We start from the raw sequence: 23,228 nt of genomic DNA on the forward strand, positions 1-23,228 counted from the left end.
TACAGAGGATATTATGGTTAAAACGTAAGTCCCTGCTACTTAATTCTCAGCAGAATATTATATGACAATTGATCAAATAAGTTGGTATTTGAAATAAATCATAAAAGTTATTTAATGATTAATCAATACTTTATCGAAATAGTGACAATATTTCATCATACCTTTCTCACTAGTTATTCTGTATTAAATCCTGTATTACATTGCTATTTATGGCCTGAGCCTATAGACAGGAACCTACTAACCCCCAAACTGTACCTACCTAGTCCTGTGTGCTGCTTACTAATATATTCAGAGCTAGTCTTAAAGGGGCCATTAATACAGTCAAAATCATCTCCATAAATTAACTAATATTGCAATTTACTAAATTGTCAATTCAATTTGAATTTCAAAGTCAATTTCAAATTTAAGGTCAGAGTAGCCGAATTAAAAGCATAGCTGCTATTTGGCCTTCAATGTGAAATTCCCAGTGAATTCTCACCTTAGTGAATATCCCTGTAAATATATTCAAGTTCGCAATGGGTTGTGGACAAGATGCTAATATAGGAGACAATGTACTAAGAAACAAGGTGCTAATTTAGGAGATCGGGTTCATTCATCTTATATACAGGAAATAGGAATATTCGAACGAAACATACTACAGATTCGGATGGTTCTTAATTTTGGCTTTAGAATTAGCTTGCTATATTAGCAGAACGGCAATCATTTTCTCATTATTCCTGGCTGACTTCAAATAGAACACAGGACGCTACATAGCTGTGCAATCACCATGGAAACCAATCAAATGTGCCCGTTGTTTGTTCTACTCTGAAATCATTTCTCCAGAATTCTAAATAATGACATGAAGGTGTGTTGGCTGTATGATAGTTAGTAGATCTGTTAACTCTCCAGTACTAGGTCCATTCATTGCTCCCTCACTCTGCTACTGTTGCCTTGTACGATCACTGAAAGCAATTCATCTGTCATCCTATAGCCTTATTTAGATTGTGCAGCTCCCCACTGCTAGTGTATTTGCAACCTGTTTTTCAATAGCAATTTATCTTCATTTTCTATTGACCAGAACTGAGCTGGCTAATTACATGGTGTCAGTGTGCTTTAGGAAACAAGACAGACATGTACTGCTTTACTTTCACACGTTGTGTCAGCCTTCTAGAACACTAGCAGGGTTATTTACAAAAGGGAGCATTTTAACTGAATCTCAAATGTAAGACCAGAGCAGCCGAGCTGCAGCATAGCTGATTTAAATCATGTTTCCGATTTGACTGCTTTGACCTTAACCCATTGAATTATCACTTTAACGATTAACCCTATAAATGTGATCTCCGTTGTTTACATTTTCTGGAAGTGTTTTCCAATTCATAATATAAAGGCTGTGGGATTTATTCACTAAACAGTGAGATGTACTGTTTCTTTTTTTTTTTTTATTAATTCATTAATTTATTTAGTTATTTATTCACCCCCCAAATCATCTGCTTTTGTGTAAATGTGGTGTTTTGATTTCTAATATCTCTACCTGTGATTAATTAAGCGTGTACCATTAGGTAGTGTACAACTTGTGTACTGCAACAAAGAGACAGCGTGCTTGTTACTGTGTTAATCAGCGTGTGTTGCTTTAAGGACCAGGGATCTCTATTTATGTTGGCTTACACCTTCACATAGTACAGTCTGTGTGCATACTCCTCCCAAAAACATCATAAATATTACTTGTAATGTGTTCAAAATTAGATTTCTGTTATTCTGTAAAGTTTGAAAATATATATATATAGTGTGTGCATATACATCTCACTTAAATAAGAATTTAACTGTATTATTTAACTTAAAAAAAAGTCCTATTACTGCTGGTGAATAGATGAATATAACTTTGCTGTATTTTCTGTGCAGTCCCTATACCTATATATATATTATATTTCTGTATTGTGTTGGTTTGCTAGTTTGTTACGTCACCCGCTTAAGAAATCTCTATTTAAATGAGGGTGGAGTTGAGTTGAGGGTTTATTTACTAAACAGTGCATTAAGGTGAGGTGAACACCATATTGTTAAACGACAGGCCAAAAAGGCCGTATTGTGGAATTTCTCAAGTTTAGGATTTTATGTGTGTTTTTGTTTAACTTGAGTAGCTTACACAACTAACACGCTTATTCACTAGTAAATTGCAAATTAAGGGCTGAACAAGCTGTTAGAACCGTAGCTAACGTGGAGAATTATTAACAATAATTCACATTTTATTGAATAACTCTGCTTAGGATTGTGATTTAGAAGGGAATTGAGAAGAAATTACAGAATTGATCATTGGATAATTTTCGAACACGGCTAATTGTGTAATTTGGTTAACATTTTACACAACCCTAGTGAACTCTCCAGAAATTCTATTTGGGTAAATAACCTGAGACCCACAAAGGCATAATTCGAAGTGAATTTCAGGCACAAGTAGCCGAAACAGAACACAGTTGAGTTAGATAATTTTTCCAATTCGCATATTTTGACCTTAAATTTAAAATTCAATTTCAATTACCACTTTGGTGAATAAACTTGGAAACCACTCACTGTTTGCTTAATAAATCCCAAAATGTATCACAGCCTTTGAGAACACTTGGTGATTTGTATCTGATTGTTGAAATGTGTCTGTCTACATGCATTATACTTTACTGTTTAATTACCTATGTATTGAAGTAAAGCACTAGAATATTGATGTACAAATCCAGTGAGTGCTTTGTTTATATCTAGAGAGAGACACAATTGTTTTCCAGTTATATGCAGAAATTGGGTTCATTTTACTCAAAGTGATTATTCTACTTAATGTGTAAGTTATTTTACTATTCTGAAATACTTGAAGGAAATGGACCTTAAAGGGACAGATATATGGACCTTAAATGGACAGATATATGGACCTTAAATGGACAGATATGTGGACCTTGAATGGTCAGATAAATGGACCTTAAATGGACAGATAAATGGACCTTAAATGGACAGATAAATTGACCTTAAATGGACAGATATGTGGACCTTAAATGGACAGATATATGGACCTTAAATGGACAGATAAATGGACCTTAAATGGACAGATATATGGACCTTAAATGGGCAGATATGTGGACCTTGAATGGTCAGATAAATGGACCTTAAATGGACAGATAAATGGACCTTAAATGGACAGATATATGGACCTTAAATGGACAGATATATGGACCTTAAATGGACAGATATGTGGACCTTGAATATTCAGATAAATGGACCTTAAATGGACAGATAAATGGACCTTAAATGGACAGATATGTGGACCTTGAATATTCAGATAAATGGACCTTAAATGGACAGATAAATGGACCTTTAAGACTTCCACGGCTATACAAGCAAGCAATATTGTTTATGTAAAATATTCCGTAGCGATTCAGTCTCGAAACTACAACATTTGTGGAGATTATGTATGAATAGCTAAGTTGTGCAAAGCAATTACCATGGAAACCAGACTGAATACATTTTAGAACGTCATCGTTCTATGTTGCTGATTCACAATCAGAGAGCTGGTATTCAATATACCCAATATTTTAATATATCTAATTTGCACGTTATTAGATAGTGTTCTTAATAACAACGATCTCTCAGCAGTTCGTTTACCATTAATATATGTGTAAGCAAACTAGTCTTTCAAAAAGTTTAAATAGTCTTATAAAAAAATTAGACATACTTAAAATCTTTTTAATTCTTTTTTCCAATTCTTATAAATATATATTTTACTTAAGTAGCTCAGTCGTTCTGTGATAACGAAATACTATCATGGGATATTGGCTTAACAGCAAAATTCTATTTGGAGTATTTAAGAGAGAACAAAATGGGGAAAAAAAAATCTTTAAAAATTAACCTTAATTTCACAAGTCAGTAGATAACTCATCACAATTGGCTGTTGAATAAACTCCTCAGCTATAAAGTTTGAGCAACGAGTCCTGATCTAATCAGAGTGCAGCGTTAGACAATAAACACTTCAGCTGTTACAGAGTTGAAAAATCATTTCAAAGTGGAACATTATTTACTAAATCGGTATTTACAGTGACACATAGTTTCAAAACATTCAATGTATTTCAGGACAAAAAAAATATTCCTACAGACGTGATTCACCGATCACTATTACATGTTGAAATCTAGTTACATTATTATCATATGAAATGTAACACCTGAAGAATCACCTAAAGGGCAATTTGAGTGAAGTATCTATCTATTCTTTATTTACAGAGCAACACTTTTCTAAAATGCCCAGCACAAAGCCCTCATTGTACAGGGCACTCTACCTACCTATAGAATATGTGTACATGGCACATTGTATAATATTAGAATAAATTATGTTTATTATAGTATATGATGTCTCAGCAAAAATGTACCTTATTATTATTAAATAATCAGAATAAACATTAAAGAAAATAAATAAATGGGTTAATAGCAATCATTATAAATTGCAGAATAGCCACATATTCGTTTATTTTCAAACATATACCGAAACAAAAAATGAAGTTTGGAAAAAAAAAAAAAAAACGTTTTTCATTTCAGCCAAATTTGATAGTTTTTCAAACTTAGAGTCAATTCACTAAACAGCGAGTTGCGAGGAACTGAACATTTTTTACTTAAGGTGATTCAAACAACCGAGATGGCAAAAAAACCAACAACTAATAATTCGATGATCTATGATTTTTAAAATACTTTTTGGCTGTATTTTGAATGCAAGTTCTCATATAAACCCCATATATTGCATCATTTATTTTGTTTTAACACAGGTATCAAAGCTGGATTCATATAAAGATTTGGTCGGTTAATTAGGAGCACCTTTAATTTGATTCACAGAGAGATTTTACTAAACTCTAACATTTAGAGAGAGAAAAAAAAAACAACAGATCTTCAAAATTGCACACAAATATCGCTATTTACTAAGAAATAACTCGGCAAATACAAGTCTCCTGACACAGTATTCTTTCTGTGTTACATGCTGATTCTAAATAAATGTATAACTATTTTCCAAGTCAATGATGCCCGCTAGCCTATAGAGATCTGAATTCCCTAAAGTAAAGCATTATTTAATTCAATGATAGCTATAATCTGAGCAAAATATAACATGCTTGTGGATAGGCTTTCCAAGTGTCTCTAGGCATTAGCAATAAAACGTATATCTAAGTACAGAAGCACTCATTTTCTGGTTAGTTAACCACCAGATGTGTTCATTAATATGTGATTTACTGTGTTCAAACCTACCGTGAATTGCAGACTGGTAAAATACAAGGACAACTCAGACTGTACCCAATATACAGCAGCTGATAGATTGCAAGCTCCCTGGGCTAGAACTTGCATCTTCTGCAACAGACGTGCTGGCCTCTATGTTTCATAAGAAAATAAGAGTCCACAGAATGCCATCAGATAACGTACTACTTCCAAAAATAGGCAAATGAGATGAATGATTCAAGAAAGACTGACTACATACTATAGATAAAAAGTGTAATAGGGGTGACCTGAAAAGTTGTAAGATATATTTTTGTTTCTAGTGCATAACAAGCCGCTGGGCATCATGGGCTATTTACTTCTGAGACATCTGGAGTGCCTGATCTAGTCATTATTAAACTCATACTATGGAGATAATCTGTATTAATATAGATGGATGGTTACTCTACACAGCAATGTATCCACTCCTTCCTTTACAAGAGACATCACAAGTTACATTATGTTTATTGTATCTACATTATGTTTATTATAATGTCCGCAGGAGTAAAGTACTGTATAGTAAATTAAATGATTGGATCCTATGATGCTATAAACAGTGCAACCTATCCACTGACATCATCTGTATGGGTGCCACTTTCTATAGGTGCCACCATGTCACATACTCTGTGCTAAATTGAAAACAGCATAAAATTATGTGGAGAAAAAACAGAAAGCCAATCTTGATCCAGGTCCCACACAAATACAAATTCGCAATAGAAAAGAGAAACACCCAGCACTCAGCAATTCGTGATATTATGGTGTTTTTTATGCAGTCATCAACGTGCAACGTTTCGACACCAAAAGTGTCTTTCTATATAGGTGTACACAAGAAAACACATCCAATCACAATACGGTGTAACAAATTGCATGCAATCTAGGAATTAGAAGTGCAAAAATTATGTCTTAAAGTGATTAGCATAACTTGTGCATCTAAGACATAAGAAAATAAACTAATATATCTATTACATATAGATACACTGTATCATTCATTTCATACACTGTAGTGAACCAATGTCTTATATGCAGTATGATGAACATGTATCTTTTCATGTAATATACAACATGCAACATTACTGTTATAAAGTGATAAACACTCACAACTGTAAATCTAATTACACTGTAACCATCCTCAAACACATAGCATAACAATATTATAATGGAAGATACAGTTTATTGCCAATCGCATACAATACAATATACATGTATATTATTATCATGTAAATACAACATATTCTATGCTTAGTGTAAATTTATAATTTTCAAAATCTTTATTACTTTTCTTAGTATAACAAACCATAATTTGCCTAACTAGTTTGTAAAGCCACCATTTTGTAAACATTAGTGCATATGAATTATTAGCCTGCACAGGCCTTACTCACTAATCAAAAGTACATTACATTTTTTAATGTTTCTATTTAATGCACCTATTATTATTGTTTTATAATGTATCTTTAAGAGACATACATTTTATTTTATATTTTTTTAATTTATTTTTTTAAAATAATTTTTATTTTATATGTTTTTATACTTTAATTTTTTGCTTAGATTTTATGAATAATATTAAACTCTTTAGTTTTACAAATACAGTTTGTTTCCCACATTTATTATTAAAGGGACAGTTTAGGCACCATAAGAACATCATCTAAATTTAGTTGTTATGGTGCTCTATGGTGCCAGGACGCCCTGAGGCACACTCTTACCTCAGGGAGTTTAACTGTTCTCGAATGTTTTAACCCCAAAGTTAAAATCTCCAGTGCTGATCTCAACTCCCCCCAGGCAGAGCATCCGACTTCTTGAATCTCAGTGTCAGGAAGTGTGGAGTGCCATTGGACAGAGACGCCGCTGATTGGCCGAGAGTGGTCAGCTGGCACTATCAGTCAATCAGTAAGTACCCATTCACAAAACTGTCTTGAAAAGAAACGTACCTTTTTCAAGACAGTTTTGTGACTGGGGAGTCACTGATTGGCTGAGAGCCAACAGCATTCTGTGCTTCCTGAAACTATTATTTCATAAATCGGAGCATGGGGGGAGTTGAGATCGGTCCTGGAGGTTCACTTTGGGGTTAAACCATTCAAAAAATGGTTTAACCCCTTCAGGTAAGAGTGCACCCGAGGGCCTCCTGGCACCATAACGCTTCATTTATATGAAGTTGTTATGGTGCCCGGAGTGCCCCTTTAACTCATAGTTCTAATTATTTCTAATTATTCATGTATGATTCATATTTAGTTGATGATCCAATCATTTATAATTTCTATTAATTGCATAGATTTCTTAAGTAAAAGAAAAATGAAAACAAAACAGAACTAGGTGAAACCATACAGAGCGAGCCTCAACCAAATGAAAACAAACAAAATATATAATGAATATTTTCTAGTTCTTCCTTAAAATTGTTCAATTAAAGTAGATGTAAAAAGGGGTCAGAGGACACAGCAAATCGCTTCCTTGCAAATCAAAATCCGAAGAGACTATAAAAAAAACAAAATATTAAAACATGTTACCATACAGTCTAATTTTCATACAAACTCTATATAAAAGGGGAAAAATCCCTTTCTCTACTAAGCCCCTGGGGCCACAAATTATCTAGTTCCCAGATTCTTAAAATTTACTTACATTTTAGAAGGTTCTCATGGTCACCCCCCACGTCACAACTTCACAGTCAATTGCTTGTATTTTTAATTGTGAGACTGAATGTCTTGCCTCTATAAAGTGAATAGGAATAGGTAACTCTATCTTACCTGTTGTAATTGTAGACTTATGCTGGATAAAAGTCTTCTTTAGTTTTTTGGTTGTCTCAGCAATGGTTTTGTCATTCCACATGGACATTTTAACATTGTAGACAACAAAAGTGGAGTGACACGAAAATAGATGTTTAATAGAATATCTAATGCTGGTCAGAGCATGCACAAAAGTATCCCCTTTAATTATTGCAGCGCACACACTGCAGTTTAAATTAATAATTAAATTAATTAAATTACCACGTTTCGGCCTATCAAAGAAAACATGTCACTTCACATTTGGAGAGACAGTCTCGGCTTTAAAAAGACAATCTCTCCGACACCACGTAGACGAACATCCAAATGGTCACTAGGGTAACGACCTCACACAAACACTGTTATTGAAACGCTTTTTTCTTTTGATGTTAGACATTAATTGCAACTGTCCACTAACTAGTAACCAACTGGGATGCAACTAACCCAATAACAATGGAGACATGCGTGTCTCACAAGCTGCTTAAATGTTCACGGAACCTGCGAGTCCCATTGTTTTATGCTTCATTGACACAGACCTGCGTGTTGTATACTTTACCGTTCTATGTTATGCTTGACTAAAAAAAAAAAAAAATGTAAAAAAATGTGTGACGGGAGAACCTCTTGACGAAATAAACAGATATATATATAAAAAAAAAAAGGCAATCTCTCAGAGATCTTCCTCTTGAACACCATCAGTGGCATCTCCCTAGAGGCAGTAACTTGGGGATGAGAGTCTCTAACAATGTGCCAATGTTTTATCAACATATCGCTAATACAGAAACAATGTGTACAAAAATTAGATATGAAAGCCAATCTTTCACTATCTCTAGTTTGTTATACTCTTGGTTGCAACAATGTTTGTTGTAGGATGATTTGGACACCTAGTTTCTCCGTGTAATAAATCAATCATATAACCCATATTCATGAATTTTTGAAATATGTCATCCAATCGCCCATCCACACTGTCCTCTTCAGACACTTTGCACCTGAATCTTAATGATTGGCTCCTAGATAATGCAATCTGTAGATCTCAAATACAAGTCTAACATCCTTAACACAATCGTGTCAAGGAATGGCAATTTAATGTAATCAAATGTTATGATAAACTTGATGGTGTCCGAATTTGTATTCAGATCGTTGAAAAACTCTTCCAGGAGCTCAGAAGGACCCACAACTGAAACACGTCGTCAATATATCTATACCACTGCCTCACATACATGATTTATGATAAAGTATATAAATAACTATATTGTATGAAATGAATGAAACACCATCTATATTCAATATATATTTTAGTTTATTTTCTTATGTTGGTAGATATACTCATCTCTTGAAGACATGTTTATTAACATTGTTTTTGCACTTATGTCGAATTGCTTGATTGCATGCAATTTGTTGCACAGTATTGTGATTGGATCATATTCTTGTGTACACCTATATAATACTTTGGTATGACAAACCTTATTTATGGCTTGACAAAGACACCTTTACTGTTTTAAAAGTTGACATTTGATGACTGAATAAAAGCACCATCTTTTGGATCAACAGCAAAAAACAAATGTGAGGAAGGCTGAACTTGATGGACACGTCTCTTTTCATCCTATGTAACTATGTAATCATTATATCAAGAATTGTCGGTTGCTGGGGTGTTCCTCTTTTCATAAAAGGTTACCCTCATGATTCATTGTTTCTTGTAGAAATATTGCCAATCAATGTGTTGTGCATTCATTGTCAAAATATGGTGAACTGATGTTATGAGTGTAGAGGATTTATAGATTGGGTACCCAATAGAGGTGGTCTTTAATAAAGACCAGTGGAGTGTTTGTCTGTCTGTTTTGGTGAGTGTCAATTCCCATTTATCCATATTTTTATGTGTCTGGGAAGTAATGGTTGAAATCTTGCAGGTGTCTGGAAAATACCTGAAATGATATAGCAATTAAGGCATGTCTGCTTTCATGACTGGTCTCTGAGGTCCAGTAATATTTAATGCTGGACCATATTGTGACGAGACCAATCTCGCCACATTGCATTGGAGGAGCCTGGTTGCCCGCCTGTTGCCTTTGGACTATGGCCCCATGCTAAAAAGCCTTCTTTTCCCCTGCAGAAAAGGCTTGTTCGTGCCTTTCTGCCCGGCGGTCGGTAGATTCAATCTACCGACCTAACGCACAAATGACTGGACAACCTGGGAGCTCGAGTGTGTCGGCAATTTACCTTCCAGAAGCTGCAGTTAACCGCAGCTTAATTGACGAATACGGGGGGGCCTTTGTTCGTTTGCCGATCATGTGGCGGCGGCCATTTTAAAGTCCCGAACGGCCAGCGGTGTTCAGTGCCCAAACTATGGAACTGGAAACGGACACTTATTTGAGCGAACACCGTTGAGCCGCCTTGCTTCTACGGTCGGTCATTTAACTGGATGCCTGTTCATTCGGTAGTTTAAACCGTATGAACAGCATTTCCCCAGATAGGCAACCCGTGGAGTCTATTTGTATGGAGAACAGACTTTGTGAACACTTTAACTCCACGGCGATTGGACTGTGTGCATAGGATCTGAGCGCTATTCGGTACTTTTGTGCGCTCAGATCCCAGCTATCTGGGGATGGGTTACATGTATATATTTTATGTGACAAATTTAATATTATGTATTTTATTGTATTTTAGTGTTTTACTGTAACAATGTGGTTAATGGAGTTTTGCCTCTGTCCTTGGAGATAATTGGATTACTTCCCAATTATCTCCAGGATAGAGGGGAGGGATTGTAATGTACTGTGGGAGTGTTTTAACCCTGTATGCCTGTGATTGGTTATTTTACCATTTGTGTCCCAGTCTTCCATCTGGTCCCCTAGGGGAGTGTCCACCAGGTGGAAGACCTGCATAAATACTGGGCGGGTAGCCCTCAATAAACCAGACCACTGCTTGACCCTCAACACGGAGCTCTGTCTCGTCTTTGGGGGGATTTACTGTATGCTGTTAGAGACTGATTGCCAGGAGTGTAAGCCGCTTGGGTGCTTTTCCTGTTCGTCTGCTAGCAGCTATTTGTGAGGTTCCAGTTCGGGAGTTTGGAGTGCTATTTTGTATTCAGTTCGGGAGGTTGGAGCATTCCCTTGTATCCAGTTCGGTAGTTTGGTGTTCTACAGTAGCTGTGCCTGTGTCTCTGGAAGGGAAGATCTACTAAACGGCTGTTAACCCCCGTTATGCCCGGGGTGTTTTACACATATCACAGAGCCTGCCAGAGAGACCTTGACAAATGGTACCACACTTACCATATATATTGTAAGTTTAGTGAAGAGTCATTCACGAAAAGTTTGGAAGTTATTTTAGATGCTATATTTAGTACATTATGTACACAAACACAATATGTAATGTTTGGTCTCAAATCAATTGTCTGTATTAACCTAGATGATCTAGTAGGTGGCCTAGTTACAAAATGATCAGAAGCATCTGTGTACTATAGTACAGCATTGTAAATTTTCAGCCAGGTTTTGAAATAGAATAAGTGCCGCTCATAAAACTGGAAAATCTGCACCTCCTGTCTCTCCTCAGAGAACTGGCCTAGAACCTGAGATGAGCAGAGAGACATATTTAAAGAACATTTGTAATCCATTTTGAGAGCTAAGTAGAAAATGTAGTAGATTTCTATTTTACTTATCAAAAACTCTCTTGGGACATGGGTCACGTTAGCTATGCTTTCTGGCTGTTGATTGACAGGAGCTAGAGGAGTTATATCTCAGCAAAAAAAGCTAAATATCTCACATGTGACTTATGTTTATATTAGGTCCTTGCACTGTAGCCCCTGAAGCAAGCTTAAGAGTTTATAATGCTTAAAATAGTCATATAAAAATGAATACCTTACATACAGTTTTAAAGTGCAGTCTAAGCACCCTAAGCACTATACTCATTCCTTAAACTAATCAACCACTTATGTTGACCTAGTGGCTACATTGAGGGGAAAAAAGTATTTGATCCCCTGCTGATTTTGAACGTTTGCCCACTGACAAAGAAAGGAGGAAGAATGCTGCCCACTGGATTTTCTTTTTTTTTTTGTTATTCTGTCTCTCACTGTTAAAATACACCTACCATTAAAATTATAGACTGATCATTTCTTTGTAAGTTGGCAAACGTTCAAAATCAGCAGGGAATCAGATACTTTTCCCCTCACTGTATACACTTACACAATAATCGATTTAGATGATTAGATGGAAGGATGAGTTGATTGATTAGATTAAGTCTGGAAGAACCTCCAAATTAATTTAAAATTTCACCACAGCAATTCTGCAAGACAAAGTACTATGTACCTCCAACAGAGTTAGTTTATTAATATAAAATAAGCAACACATGACAATCCAAATGACTTCATAACTGCTTGTAGGAAATACCATTGTTTGTTTATCTGTTTTGGTCATATCATACCCTATTACTCCATATTTTTATAACATGTTTGACAGGAGGTATCATACTTCATGAGTCTTGACTTAAATATTATTCCGTATTTATGTAATTTACATGATTTACAGAAGACAGATGTCTGTAATAATTTGTGTTTGTGGTTGGAAACAAATATAGAAACCAGAAAGGGATAGGGGGCATACAAGAAGGATGCCATGTTGTAATGTATTTAAACTAATGCTTGTATTTAAAATAATAGTATATGAAAATATAAAACACAATATAAAATGGAACAAAGTGCCTATACATATGTAAACTTTGTTCTTTCACCTCTGCCGTGAATTGTAGTTTAATTGAGGGATTTGAATAAAATACCACTGCCACTGGGATCATCATTCTTTTCATGTCTGTTGTGGCGCGAAATTTGTTCAAAGAAATTGGATAATATTGTCCACTGTACATTTGTCAGGGTGGATCCATTGGATTGCTCAGGAAGCTGGAACTGGAAGGACATCAATGGAACCGGACATTGACATTTTCTAGTTCTGATTATTTTCTTATGACTTAAGTGAGTGCTCTTGAAAGACACAAAAGAGCATGTATAGAACAAGTGCCAACTGATGTAAATAGCAGATTAAACAGGTAACAAATACACCACCAAGGGATGACTGACAATTGCAAAGATTCAATAATACAACAAAAAAAAAATAAGGTCAGTTGCTACGCACTATAAAGGGATATTTACGAAATGCATCTTCAGAGTCAAAGATCCAATTCAATGTTCATGTGAACACAAAGTGTTCAAAAAGGATGTATAGGGCGTTATTGTATAGGAAACAAAACACATAGAATACACTCACAAGCATAGAAACAGGGGGACCATAAGTGGGAAAAAGTGCACTCTTTACACTCACAAGCATGGCTCAATGTTCACCTTTGAGGGGCGTAAGGTTTTTTACCCCTCTTTCTGTTTCTGTCTACCCTGCAAATGTTCTCTGTTTCTCTATGATGGACGTTTAACACGGAAAACAAAAATACTTATTTCCCTTGTATTTTGGATATGTGGCTTATATATTTTTTTACTAATGTAATGGTTGTTCTTGGCTTACCTGGTATATTTGTTATATTTCTGGTGATCCTTATGATATTACACTGGGATATTATGGTTTTGTCTACATTTTGGTTTTGTATTGTACTACTCAAAACTCATCAATCAAGATTGTATGGGGAAAAAAATTACACTCACAATAAATAGAGCTATACCAGGGTCTACCTTGAACTGATTGTTTACGGTTTAGCACAACTGCCCATATATTATTTTGTTGTAAGTGCTATCAAACAATTCAGTTGCATCCATCTCAATCATAAGACACCAGTGAAAAACTATCATTTTAATACACTGCACCAGTAATGGTGAACCTTGATACACAATATTTATTTACATATTTAACAACTCTCATCCAAAGCGTTTTACAATTTATGCAAAAGTAAAAATAACCCGATTTGTTTGGGTACCACATTTATTCTGATGTTCAGGCATGCTAATGAAAGTGAGAGACCAGAGGGTAAGAGAGAAGCTGCATTGTGGTTGTTTGTGTATGGCGGTAAGGTTTTGAGCATGCCAGACATCATGATGTTTAAGATGTGGTAATGTTTCCATGGAGACTGGAGTGTTAATTTGAGCCATACATGGTGTGCTTTTTCCAGGACAAAAATATAATTAAAGTTTAAATTTTCCTCTAGTTTCAAACTTATAGTTTACTTATCTACTTCTGGATCTATCACGTTTCCCTATGTAAACAGGGAATAAATATGCAATGTGTTAGCCAACTCTTTGGTTCTAGGTACCTTATCAGAGCATAGCTGCAGATTCCTATTAAATTGCCATCTAAAATACAAGAATGTTTAATTTTTTTTGCTGCTTGATACTGAAGTATTGGTATTAGCACCAGAGATATAAATGCTAGACCATGAAATAAAATCCATTAAAATTATTTGTTTTAGTTTGAGTTGGATTTTATTTGACATTTTCCTTAGATTTTCTCTTACTGAGGCAAAAAAAAAATGTTCTGTTCAGACTGGTTGTCAGATTGTTCGCATTGTGATCTGGCAAAGAGGAATAGAATATTATGACAGTTTTGTAAACATAGCTACAGCTGGGCCATCTTGGGGTATATAAACTCACAAAGAATATATGAATTGTGCATGTATGTCTCAGAAAGTGCATTCTTTAGCTGATTATTTTTATATGCTGAAATAGAGCTGGAATGCCAAATTTATTTATTTTGTACTTGGGCAGTGGAGTGTCCCTTTATCCCCATAAGGACTGCAGACATACTAGGTACGTCCGACAAAAATGGTCCTTAAGGACCGCAGACGTACCTAGCTTCCGGCTGCTCTAAGGGTATTGCAGCGATGCCTCAATGTCAAGGCATCTTGCAATACTTCTCCTGACTGCCGGGCCGCTGGGTGATCGCTCCCCAGGAGCGATCACTTCCGGGTTGCCCCAAGTGGCGCCCATCATTGTAGCAGAGCATCGGAAGCCATCGGGCAGGCTTCCGATGCTCTGCCTGTGTGCTGAGTGCCTCGAGGGGTCGAGGCACTCAGTGAAGACTTAAAAACATACAAAAATACACCCTGGGTTTGCACCTTCTTCAGGGACAGAGGAAGTGGCTGAAACCTCACAGAAATTAAGAACTTGGAAAATCAGACAGTACGTTAAACAAAATTACAGTATTATATAAAAATACACTTCTTTTTTTCTTACAAAGTCATAATTTTACCTGTTCACACACAATGAGTACTTCTAAGTATGCCAACAAGATTAACCCCGTAAGGACCGCAGACATACTAGATTCGTCTGACAAAAAACGATCCTTAAGGACTGCGGATGTACCTAGAATGTCCGCGGCAAATATAACCGCTGGAAGCAATCGTGATAGTTTCCAGCCGCTCTAAGGATATTGTAGCGATGCCGCGATGTCGAGGCGTCCTGCAATACCTCTCCTGACTGCCGGGCCGTCGAGTGATTGCTCCCCAGAAGCGATCACTTCCGGGTTGCTCCACGTGGCGCCCGGCAGTGTAGCAGAGGCTTCCGAAGCTCTGCCTTTGTGCTGAGTGCCTCGAGGGGTCAAGGCACTCAGTGAAGACTTAAATAACATAAATAAAATCAATAAAAACAAAAACAAATAAAACACATTTATTAATCTCTGGTTACGTTTACTGTTCCTGAGTTTTTTACTTTTACTGCGCCAGACAATTTTTATCAAAGCCTGTTCAACCTATGCATGAGGGCATGAGTGTACTCAGGAGGCCTTGCAGAAAACAACCTGGAGTGTTTTCCTGCAATAACCAACAACAGGCTCCCCTAAATCACACACAAATATGTGTGTAAAAATGAAAATGGAAATATTAGCACCACACATTTTCTTCAATTGTTTTGGCTAAAACGGTTGCGTCAAAGGCATCAAAACACTCCTTATACAATACCTTGGGGTGTCAACTTTTCAAATATATGCACGTCCATGGCAAGACAATAAATTGGGATATGTAAAAAGGCACCCAAAAAGATTATAGGCAAAGAAGATATGTCAAATTTGAAAAACACGTCAGAAGTTTGGCATTGCACCCCCCTAAAAACCCAACAAACCTATGGATAGGTGGTATCACTGTACTCAGGAGATGTTGCTGAACACATATTGGGGTGTTCTTTGTCAGTAACACATAACAGGAGCTGATAATCAATGCCTAAAGTACAATGTTTTATCAAATTTATTTTGGGGGGATGAGAGGGGACCCCTCTTCTTATAGATGTGCTGCCTACACTCTCTTCATATTATATTTCCTGTGGCGTGTTAGCGCTGACACTTATCCTGACTTTTCTTTACCTAAAATACAATGTGTGTGAAAAATAACACAAAAAAATGACTACCCAAAAGTTTGACAAAGAATGATGGTAGAATTAGTGCATGGAAAGTGTTAAAATACCACCAATTGAAATATCCTGGTTTGATGGGGGTAAATTACATTGGCCAGCTTCAAAAATGTCCCAAATAGGACATGGGTGCATGAGGACCACGTGAAAATTCCATGTTGGAAAACTGGAATGCGCACCCTCCAAATAAGGTCTTTTACCCCACAGAGAATCAGACACACCTATACATTGGTGGTATCACTGTACTCAGGAGATGTTGCTGAACACATATTGGGGTGTTGTTTGGCAGTGACCCTTAAAGTTCTCAATACATGTATTCTTAAATTGCTATGTGTGTAAAAAAAATCACCAATTATAATTTTTTTTTTTTTTGGCAGATTGGTGGTAAAATGGTTGCATGAAAAGAGTTTAAATACCCCAAATTTAGTACCTTAGATTGTCTTCTTTTAAAAGGTACCGTATTTTTCGCTCCATAAGACACACTTTTTTCCCCCTCAAAAGTGAGGGGAAATGTCTGTGCGTCTTATGGAGCGAATATGAAGCTTTACTTACCTGTCTTGTAGCGTTTCTCAGCAGCACAGGGCGCACCGCGGTACTGGAACTTGAATTTCATGTTCCGGTTTCCGGCGGGACTGAAAGGAAGTGCGCACTCAGCTCAGTGTGCGCACTTCCTTTCAGTCCCGCCGGAAACCGGAACATGAAATTAAAGTTCCAGTACCGCGGTGCGCCCTGTGCTGCCGAGAAATGCTACAAGACAGGTAAGTAATTATGGGACAAGGGGAGGGGGACAGTATGGGAGAGGAGAATATGGGAGAGAAGAGAAGACTATGGGGAGGGGAGGGGAGGGAGGATGAAGACTATGGGGAGGGGAGATGAAGACTATGGGGAGGGGAGGGGAGATGAAGACTATGGGGAGGGGAGGGAGGATGAAGACTATGGGGAGGGGAGGGGGGATGAAGACTATGGGAGGGGGGAGAAGACTATGGGGGGGGGGAGAAGACTATGGGAGGGGGGGAGGGGAGAAGACTATGGGAGGGGGGGACACTATGGGACAGGGGAGAAAAAAAATATTCTGAACAAACTGTCCCATAGTAAGAAACACTATGGGACAGTTTGTTCAGAATATATTGTTTTCTGGGTTTCTTCCTCTAAAAACTAGGTGCGTCTTATGGTGAGGTGCGTCTTATGGAGCGAAAAATACGGTATATACATGTGAAGGGTTATTCAGGGATTCCTGACAGATATTAGTGTTACAATGTAACTTTCATTAATTTTGAAAAACAAATGGTTTGGAAATAGCAAAGTGCCACTTGTACTTATTGCCCTATAACTTGCAAAAAAAAAAAAAGCATAAGAAAATGTTAACATTGGGTATTTCTAAACTCAGGACAAAATTTAGAAACTATTTAGCATGGGTGTTTTTTGGTGGTTGTAGATGCGTAACAGATTTTGGGGGTCAAAGTTAGAAAAAGTGTGTTATTTTAATTGTTTCATCATATTTGAAAATTGTTTTTATAGTAAATTATATGATATGATGAAAATAATGGTATCTTTAGAAAGACCATTTAATGGCGAGAAAAACTGTATATATTATGTGTGGGTACAGTAAATGAGTAAGAGGAAAATTACAGCCAAACAAAAACACTGCAGAAATGTAAAAACAGCCCTGGTCCTTAACGGTAAGAACATTGAAAAACGGTCTGGTCACTAAGGGGTTAAAGGAACACATCAATACCTAAATACAAAAAAAGATAAATCACTGTTTAGTAGATATACCTACAATTTAAACAAGTATGTTTAAAACATAACCTCCTGCCCCTGAAAGTCCTCCCTTCTTCCCCAGTCCAGACTTTCTGTGGCTGTCCAATGCAGCTCAATGAAAAGTCTCTGCAACGCCTCTTGTGTTTAGCTAATCAACCAGGAAGCAATAGAACAGATTGTGTGATTGACAGTTGTGAGGGGGTAACAAGATTAAATTATAAAAGTGTAAATTTACATTGCATTCTGCACCTTTTGTAAAATGAAAAAAAAAAACACTAGTCACGCATAAGACATTTCAAGCTAAAGTTAAATGCCACAGAAAGGCTTTATTTATACTAATGCTGGTCTCTTTTTTTCAACTCTCCTGTATTCCTAACCCAGACCCAGTCACATAAACAAAATAAATGCTTAAACCAATACAATTTGGATATCCATGCTCTATAAAAGAAAACATATATACATAGTGCACACAATTTACAGAGGATTCCCCTTTAATTGTATTAAAGACACGGAGGCTCCTATTATGCATATCTCTTTCTTTATTACTCTCAACAGCAAAGAAATAGAGATAAATAAATAACTGAAATGAAGAAAAAAATACAGTGCTCAAGCAACCAATCACATAACACAGGAAGTGACTATAATATGCTTGAAGCACCCACAATCCCCCTCTTTCTTTGCTGCTCTCAGACCAGTTAAGTACACATTTTCTGCTCTGTGCTTAGTATTGATTTGTGTTATACTGATTTCTTGTGTTTATTCTTTGTTTGCTCCTGATTTTAGCCCTTGGGCTTATTGGGAGCCTACTGCTTTTAATTTGAATTCGTTCTCCTACTGTTCGTTTTGTTTTACTTTGGTCCCCTGTGGTGTGCTCCTCTGGGGGCTGTTATTGCCGCGCACGGCAGTACCGCCGCCCGCCCTTTCACTCTGCTGCATGCCGCGGGTGGCCGTGGGGAACCCCCTGCACCCGACCCTCTTCGGGCACACGCCGGTGAGCCTCCGCTTAGCTCGGCGGCGGCTCCCGAGTGTGTGAAGGTCGGGCCGCGCTGCTACCGTGCGCGCACGCCCCTTCCCCCACTCTCTCCGGCTGTCTCACCTCACTGCCTCGTGCGGTGGCCATCTTCCTCGTCCCGATCTCACTCCGCTGGCGGGTTACATCAACCACCTGGGAGGCACGAAATCGCGCATGCTAGCTCTCATGGCGAAAGATTTCTGGCGGTTCTGCCTTCACAACAACATTTCCGTGCAGGCGGAACATATACCGGGACTAGACAACTCAACGGCCGATTGGAACTCATGCTACTTGAAAGACTCTGGAGATTGGCACTTACACGCTGCGGCCTTCCATGGATTGGATCTAATTTGGGGCCCATTTGAAATGGACCTTTTCGCGTCCCGTCTCAACACGCAAGTGTCCAAGTTCTTCTGTTGGAGACCGGATCCGGCAGCGGTGGCGATGGATGCGTTCCTTCAGGAATGGCCGAATGCTCGACTTTATGCCTTTCTCCCGTTCAAACTGATAGCTCGCACGCTGTCGAAACTGGCTCGACGCGGCTGCTCGTTGGTGTTGATCGCGCCACTGTGGCAGTCTCGACCTTGGTTCCCTCGGTTACTGGAATTGACCGCAGATTACCCACGACTGATACCAATTTTCCCGAATCTCCTGAGGGATCCGGATGGCAACTCGCACGAGTTAGTGGACCGCGGCCTTCTATGTCTGATGGCATGGCCCCTTTCAGGGGACCCTGGACTATCGCGGGAGTTCCGCAATCAACTCTCGACCTCCTCGACAATGCATGGGCACCAGGTACTCGAGTGGCATACCGATCCGCCTGGCGAATCTGGTCTAGTTGGTGCGTGGGACGGTCAGTGGATCCCGTATCTGCCCCTTTGCATATGATCATGGAATTCCTTATTGGGATGTTTGAATCTGGGAAGGCTTATCGCACCATTAATTTATGCCGATCCACTATATCGGCTGGGCATCAAGGTTTGGATGGTTCGCCTGTTGGGCGTCACCCCTTCGTATGCCGGCTACTCAAAGGGATTCGTCTCGCTAGACCACCCTGGGCGAGATTCACTGCCTTTAGGAACGTGAATGTGGTTCTACGATTTTTGTCATCTTGGTATCCAAATCAAGATCTGACACTGAAACAGCTGTCGGCTAAGGTGGTTTGATTTCTTGTAAGAGGGTGTCGGATGTTCGAGCACTTGACTGGAATGCCATTGCGTGTACCCTGGAAGGCATCTCCTTTAACATAACCAGAAGGACGAAGTCGGCTTCAAAAGTGTTCGTCTACCCTAGATTCCAGGATAATCCTGCTCTCTGTCCAGTTGAATGCCTTCAGGCCTATCTGGAGGTTACTCGACCGTTACGATCCCCGGATTTATGCCCCTTGTTCATTTCGAGCCCCAGACCTTCCGGGGTCTACCCTTACGTTGGCAAGATGGGTACGGGAGTTGTTGACTCTGGCCGGGATCGATATGTCCAGATTAACCCTTCATTCAGTCCGTGGAGCTATGGCCTCCAAGGCTTCGGCTATGGGCTGCCGCTTGGAAGATATTCTACGTGCAGCGGATTGGTCACGGGAATCGACTTTTCGTGATTTCTACTTCAAGCCGATTGACCATTTTGCATCTCAAGTGGTTTCTAAGCTTTGAACTTGTATAATAGGAGCCTCCGTGTCTTTAATAAAATTCCCAGATTTTACTATTAATATGACGTAAAGTCATGATTTTATTAAAGACACTGAGGCGAGTATATCTTCCCACCCACCCACCTGGTTGTGGTTGGAAATTGGTTGGTATGGTGGGTAAGTATGGTAAGTTATCTATTGGAAGTTTTGGTTCTAATGTTTCAGTATCTGACATTATATGTATTGGTGAAATACGTTTATGCTACCGCTTGATATATTAACATATTTTGGGTGTGAGGAGTTGGGCTTGACTTAGTGATTTAATTGATTGTCGGTATGCACATACAGTTTGGAGCCCAGATATTACCATATTTTTTCTATGTCTCCTTTAGCCTGAATTTCTCGTGATTTCCATGTTGGAGATGCTGTTGGCTACGTTAGCTGAAGTTGAATTTTTCTACGTTTTGGTCTTCGTTATCCGCAAGAAAGAGGGGGATTGTGGGTGCTTCAAGAATATTATAGTCACTTCCTGTGTTATGTGATTGGTTGCTTGAGCACTGTATTTTTTTGTTCATTTCAGTTATTTATTTATCTCTATTTCTTTGCTGCTGAGAGTAATAAAGAAAGAGATATGCATAATAGGAGCCTCCGTGTCTTTAATAATATCATGACTTTACGTCATGTTAATAGTAAAATCTAGGAATTATCACTCACATGTACCAGAGATTTTTCTGCTCATCTCTGGGATTTTCAGCTTTGTTATGAGAGGGATTCTTACCCCACCTGACCTCTGGCTCTTTCCCAGTAAAGTGCAGTAATACAAAAAGGAAGGAGACCGAGGGGGCAATAAAAAAGGAAAGGTGTTGTGGGGGCTATACAAAAAGAAAGAGGGGATCTTCTTCCTTTTTGTATTGCTGCTGAATAATGGGAAAGAACTGGAAATGGACACATAGGTTACAGACACTACAACCGAGTGTGAATGTAGGCTTTAATTTAACATGCTTTCTATAGTTCATGGGGTGTGCCACTGTATGTCTACCACACCTCTCCCTTTTAATCTATTTTCTCCCCTCCTTTTTAATATTTTTTCATTTTATTTATTTTTTGCTTCTATTTTTCATTTTATATTGTGTCTTTTTTTATTTTTACTCTAATGTAATTTTTAACATAGCATAGTACTTTATTATTTATTTTGGCTTTACGATCCTATTATTTGTTATATCTTAATATATTTTAGAAAAATTATATTCTTAGCTGCAATAAGAAATTTTTCAAAGACATCTATCAGTATAAGGAAAGCTGGGAATAGTATTGTTAAGTAAAATTGTATATTAGGGTTAGAAGTAATAGGTAAATTCGTGGACTTACAAAGAATGGAATCAACCTAGAGTAATTTTGTTTCTGAACAATTTATTAATACATGCTGCTTAGTTTTCCCAAGCACTGCTTGTTTTATAATATAATGAGAGACAAGCATGAAAAATGCTTATTCAATAAGTAAAAACATATTTTACAACTCTGTTCATTAGGAGGAATCTACACAAAACTTGAAAAATTGAATCCGAATGGTACACGTAATGCGTTCGAGGGTCTGACATCTATTTAAATGGTTTTCTTCTTTTTTCCACTTCCCCATCCACCGCTGAGCTGTGTTGGGATGTCGCGAAATGAAATACGTTCCTTTTTCTGGGGTCCTGAAATAGTTTTCTGTGGTGTAAATTGGTCTCTCCCTAAACAACCATAAAAAGAACACCTATTTAGCAAATACATTACAATTCTATAAAAGCTGTAAATAGCTAAGAAGAGATTAAAAGGGAAGGTATACAGAAAAACATATTCTTTTATTAAGCACATAAATACAAATTGTGTTGGGTTGTAAACAAAAATAGAAAACAAGCAAACCCCCCCTCCCCCCCCCCCCCCTGCAAAAAAACCAAAACAGACATTCAACCTGAGTTTTTATTTCAGTTTGATGCCCGCTGATTTTATACAGCTCTCCTAGGTTACTGGCTTACAAATTGTTTGTATGAATATATAAATTTCAATCAATACTGCAACAGATTCAGACAGTAAATAAAACACTCTATAAATGATTAGCTCTGTAAAACGTCAGAGTTCAAATAACAAGTAAAGTTACCAGAATAATTTGGGAAACATTGGATGGATGCTATGTTAATAACGTAAATTGGAATCTTTGTAAGATTCCACAGAACAAACGGTCTTCAGGCAGGCAGAGTATATTCGTAAACCCAAAAAAGAGAATCCTAGGTCAAAGGAATGCAGGAAATCAGGACACCAAATAGGGATATATACAAAGCACTTGAACAATTGGGAGTTATGTTTGAATACACCAGGGCAATTGGTTTACATTTGGAAAGTTGGCCAGAAACACACATGGTCCTCCAGTAATGTTGGCCAACTAACTCCAAGAACTCCACTGTATCATTTTCAAGTGTTTTATTATAATAACGAATAGACCCCAGCCCCCAAAAACAGTGCTTAAAATCTTGATTGCTAGGAATAATCCTT

At 37.7% G+C, this 23,228-nt stretch overlaps 1 protein-coding gene across 1 annotated transcript in view; it reads right to left on the minus strand.

Annotated features, from left to right (window-relative positions):
• Window positions 1-22,125: 22,125 nt before the first annotated feature.
• LRRIQ1 (leucine rich repeats and IQ motif containing 1) overlaps window positions 22,126-23,228 on the minus strand; it is a 172,344-nt gene continuing 171,241 nt past the window's right edge. The window contains exon 26 of the mRNA XM_063447131.1: window positions 22,126-22,429. Coding sequence (XP_063303201.1) covers window positions 22,302-22,429 — 128 coding nt within the window. The 3' untranslated portion in view covers window positions 22,126-22,301. The remainder of the gene's footprint in view (window positions 22,430-23,228) is intronic.

The sequence above is a fragment of the Pelobates fuscus genome, chromosome 3 (genome assembly GCF_036172605.1).
Source record: "Pelobates fuscus isolate aPelFus1 chromosome 3, aPelFus1.pri, whole genome shotgun sequence".
Taxonomy (NCBI): Eukaryota; Metazoa; Chordata; class Amphibia; order Anura; family Pelobatidae; genus Pelobates; species Pelobates fuscus.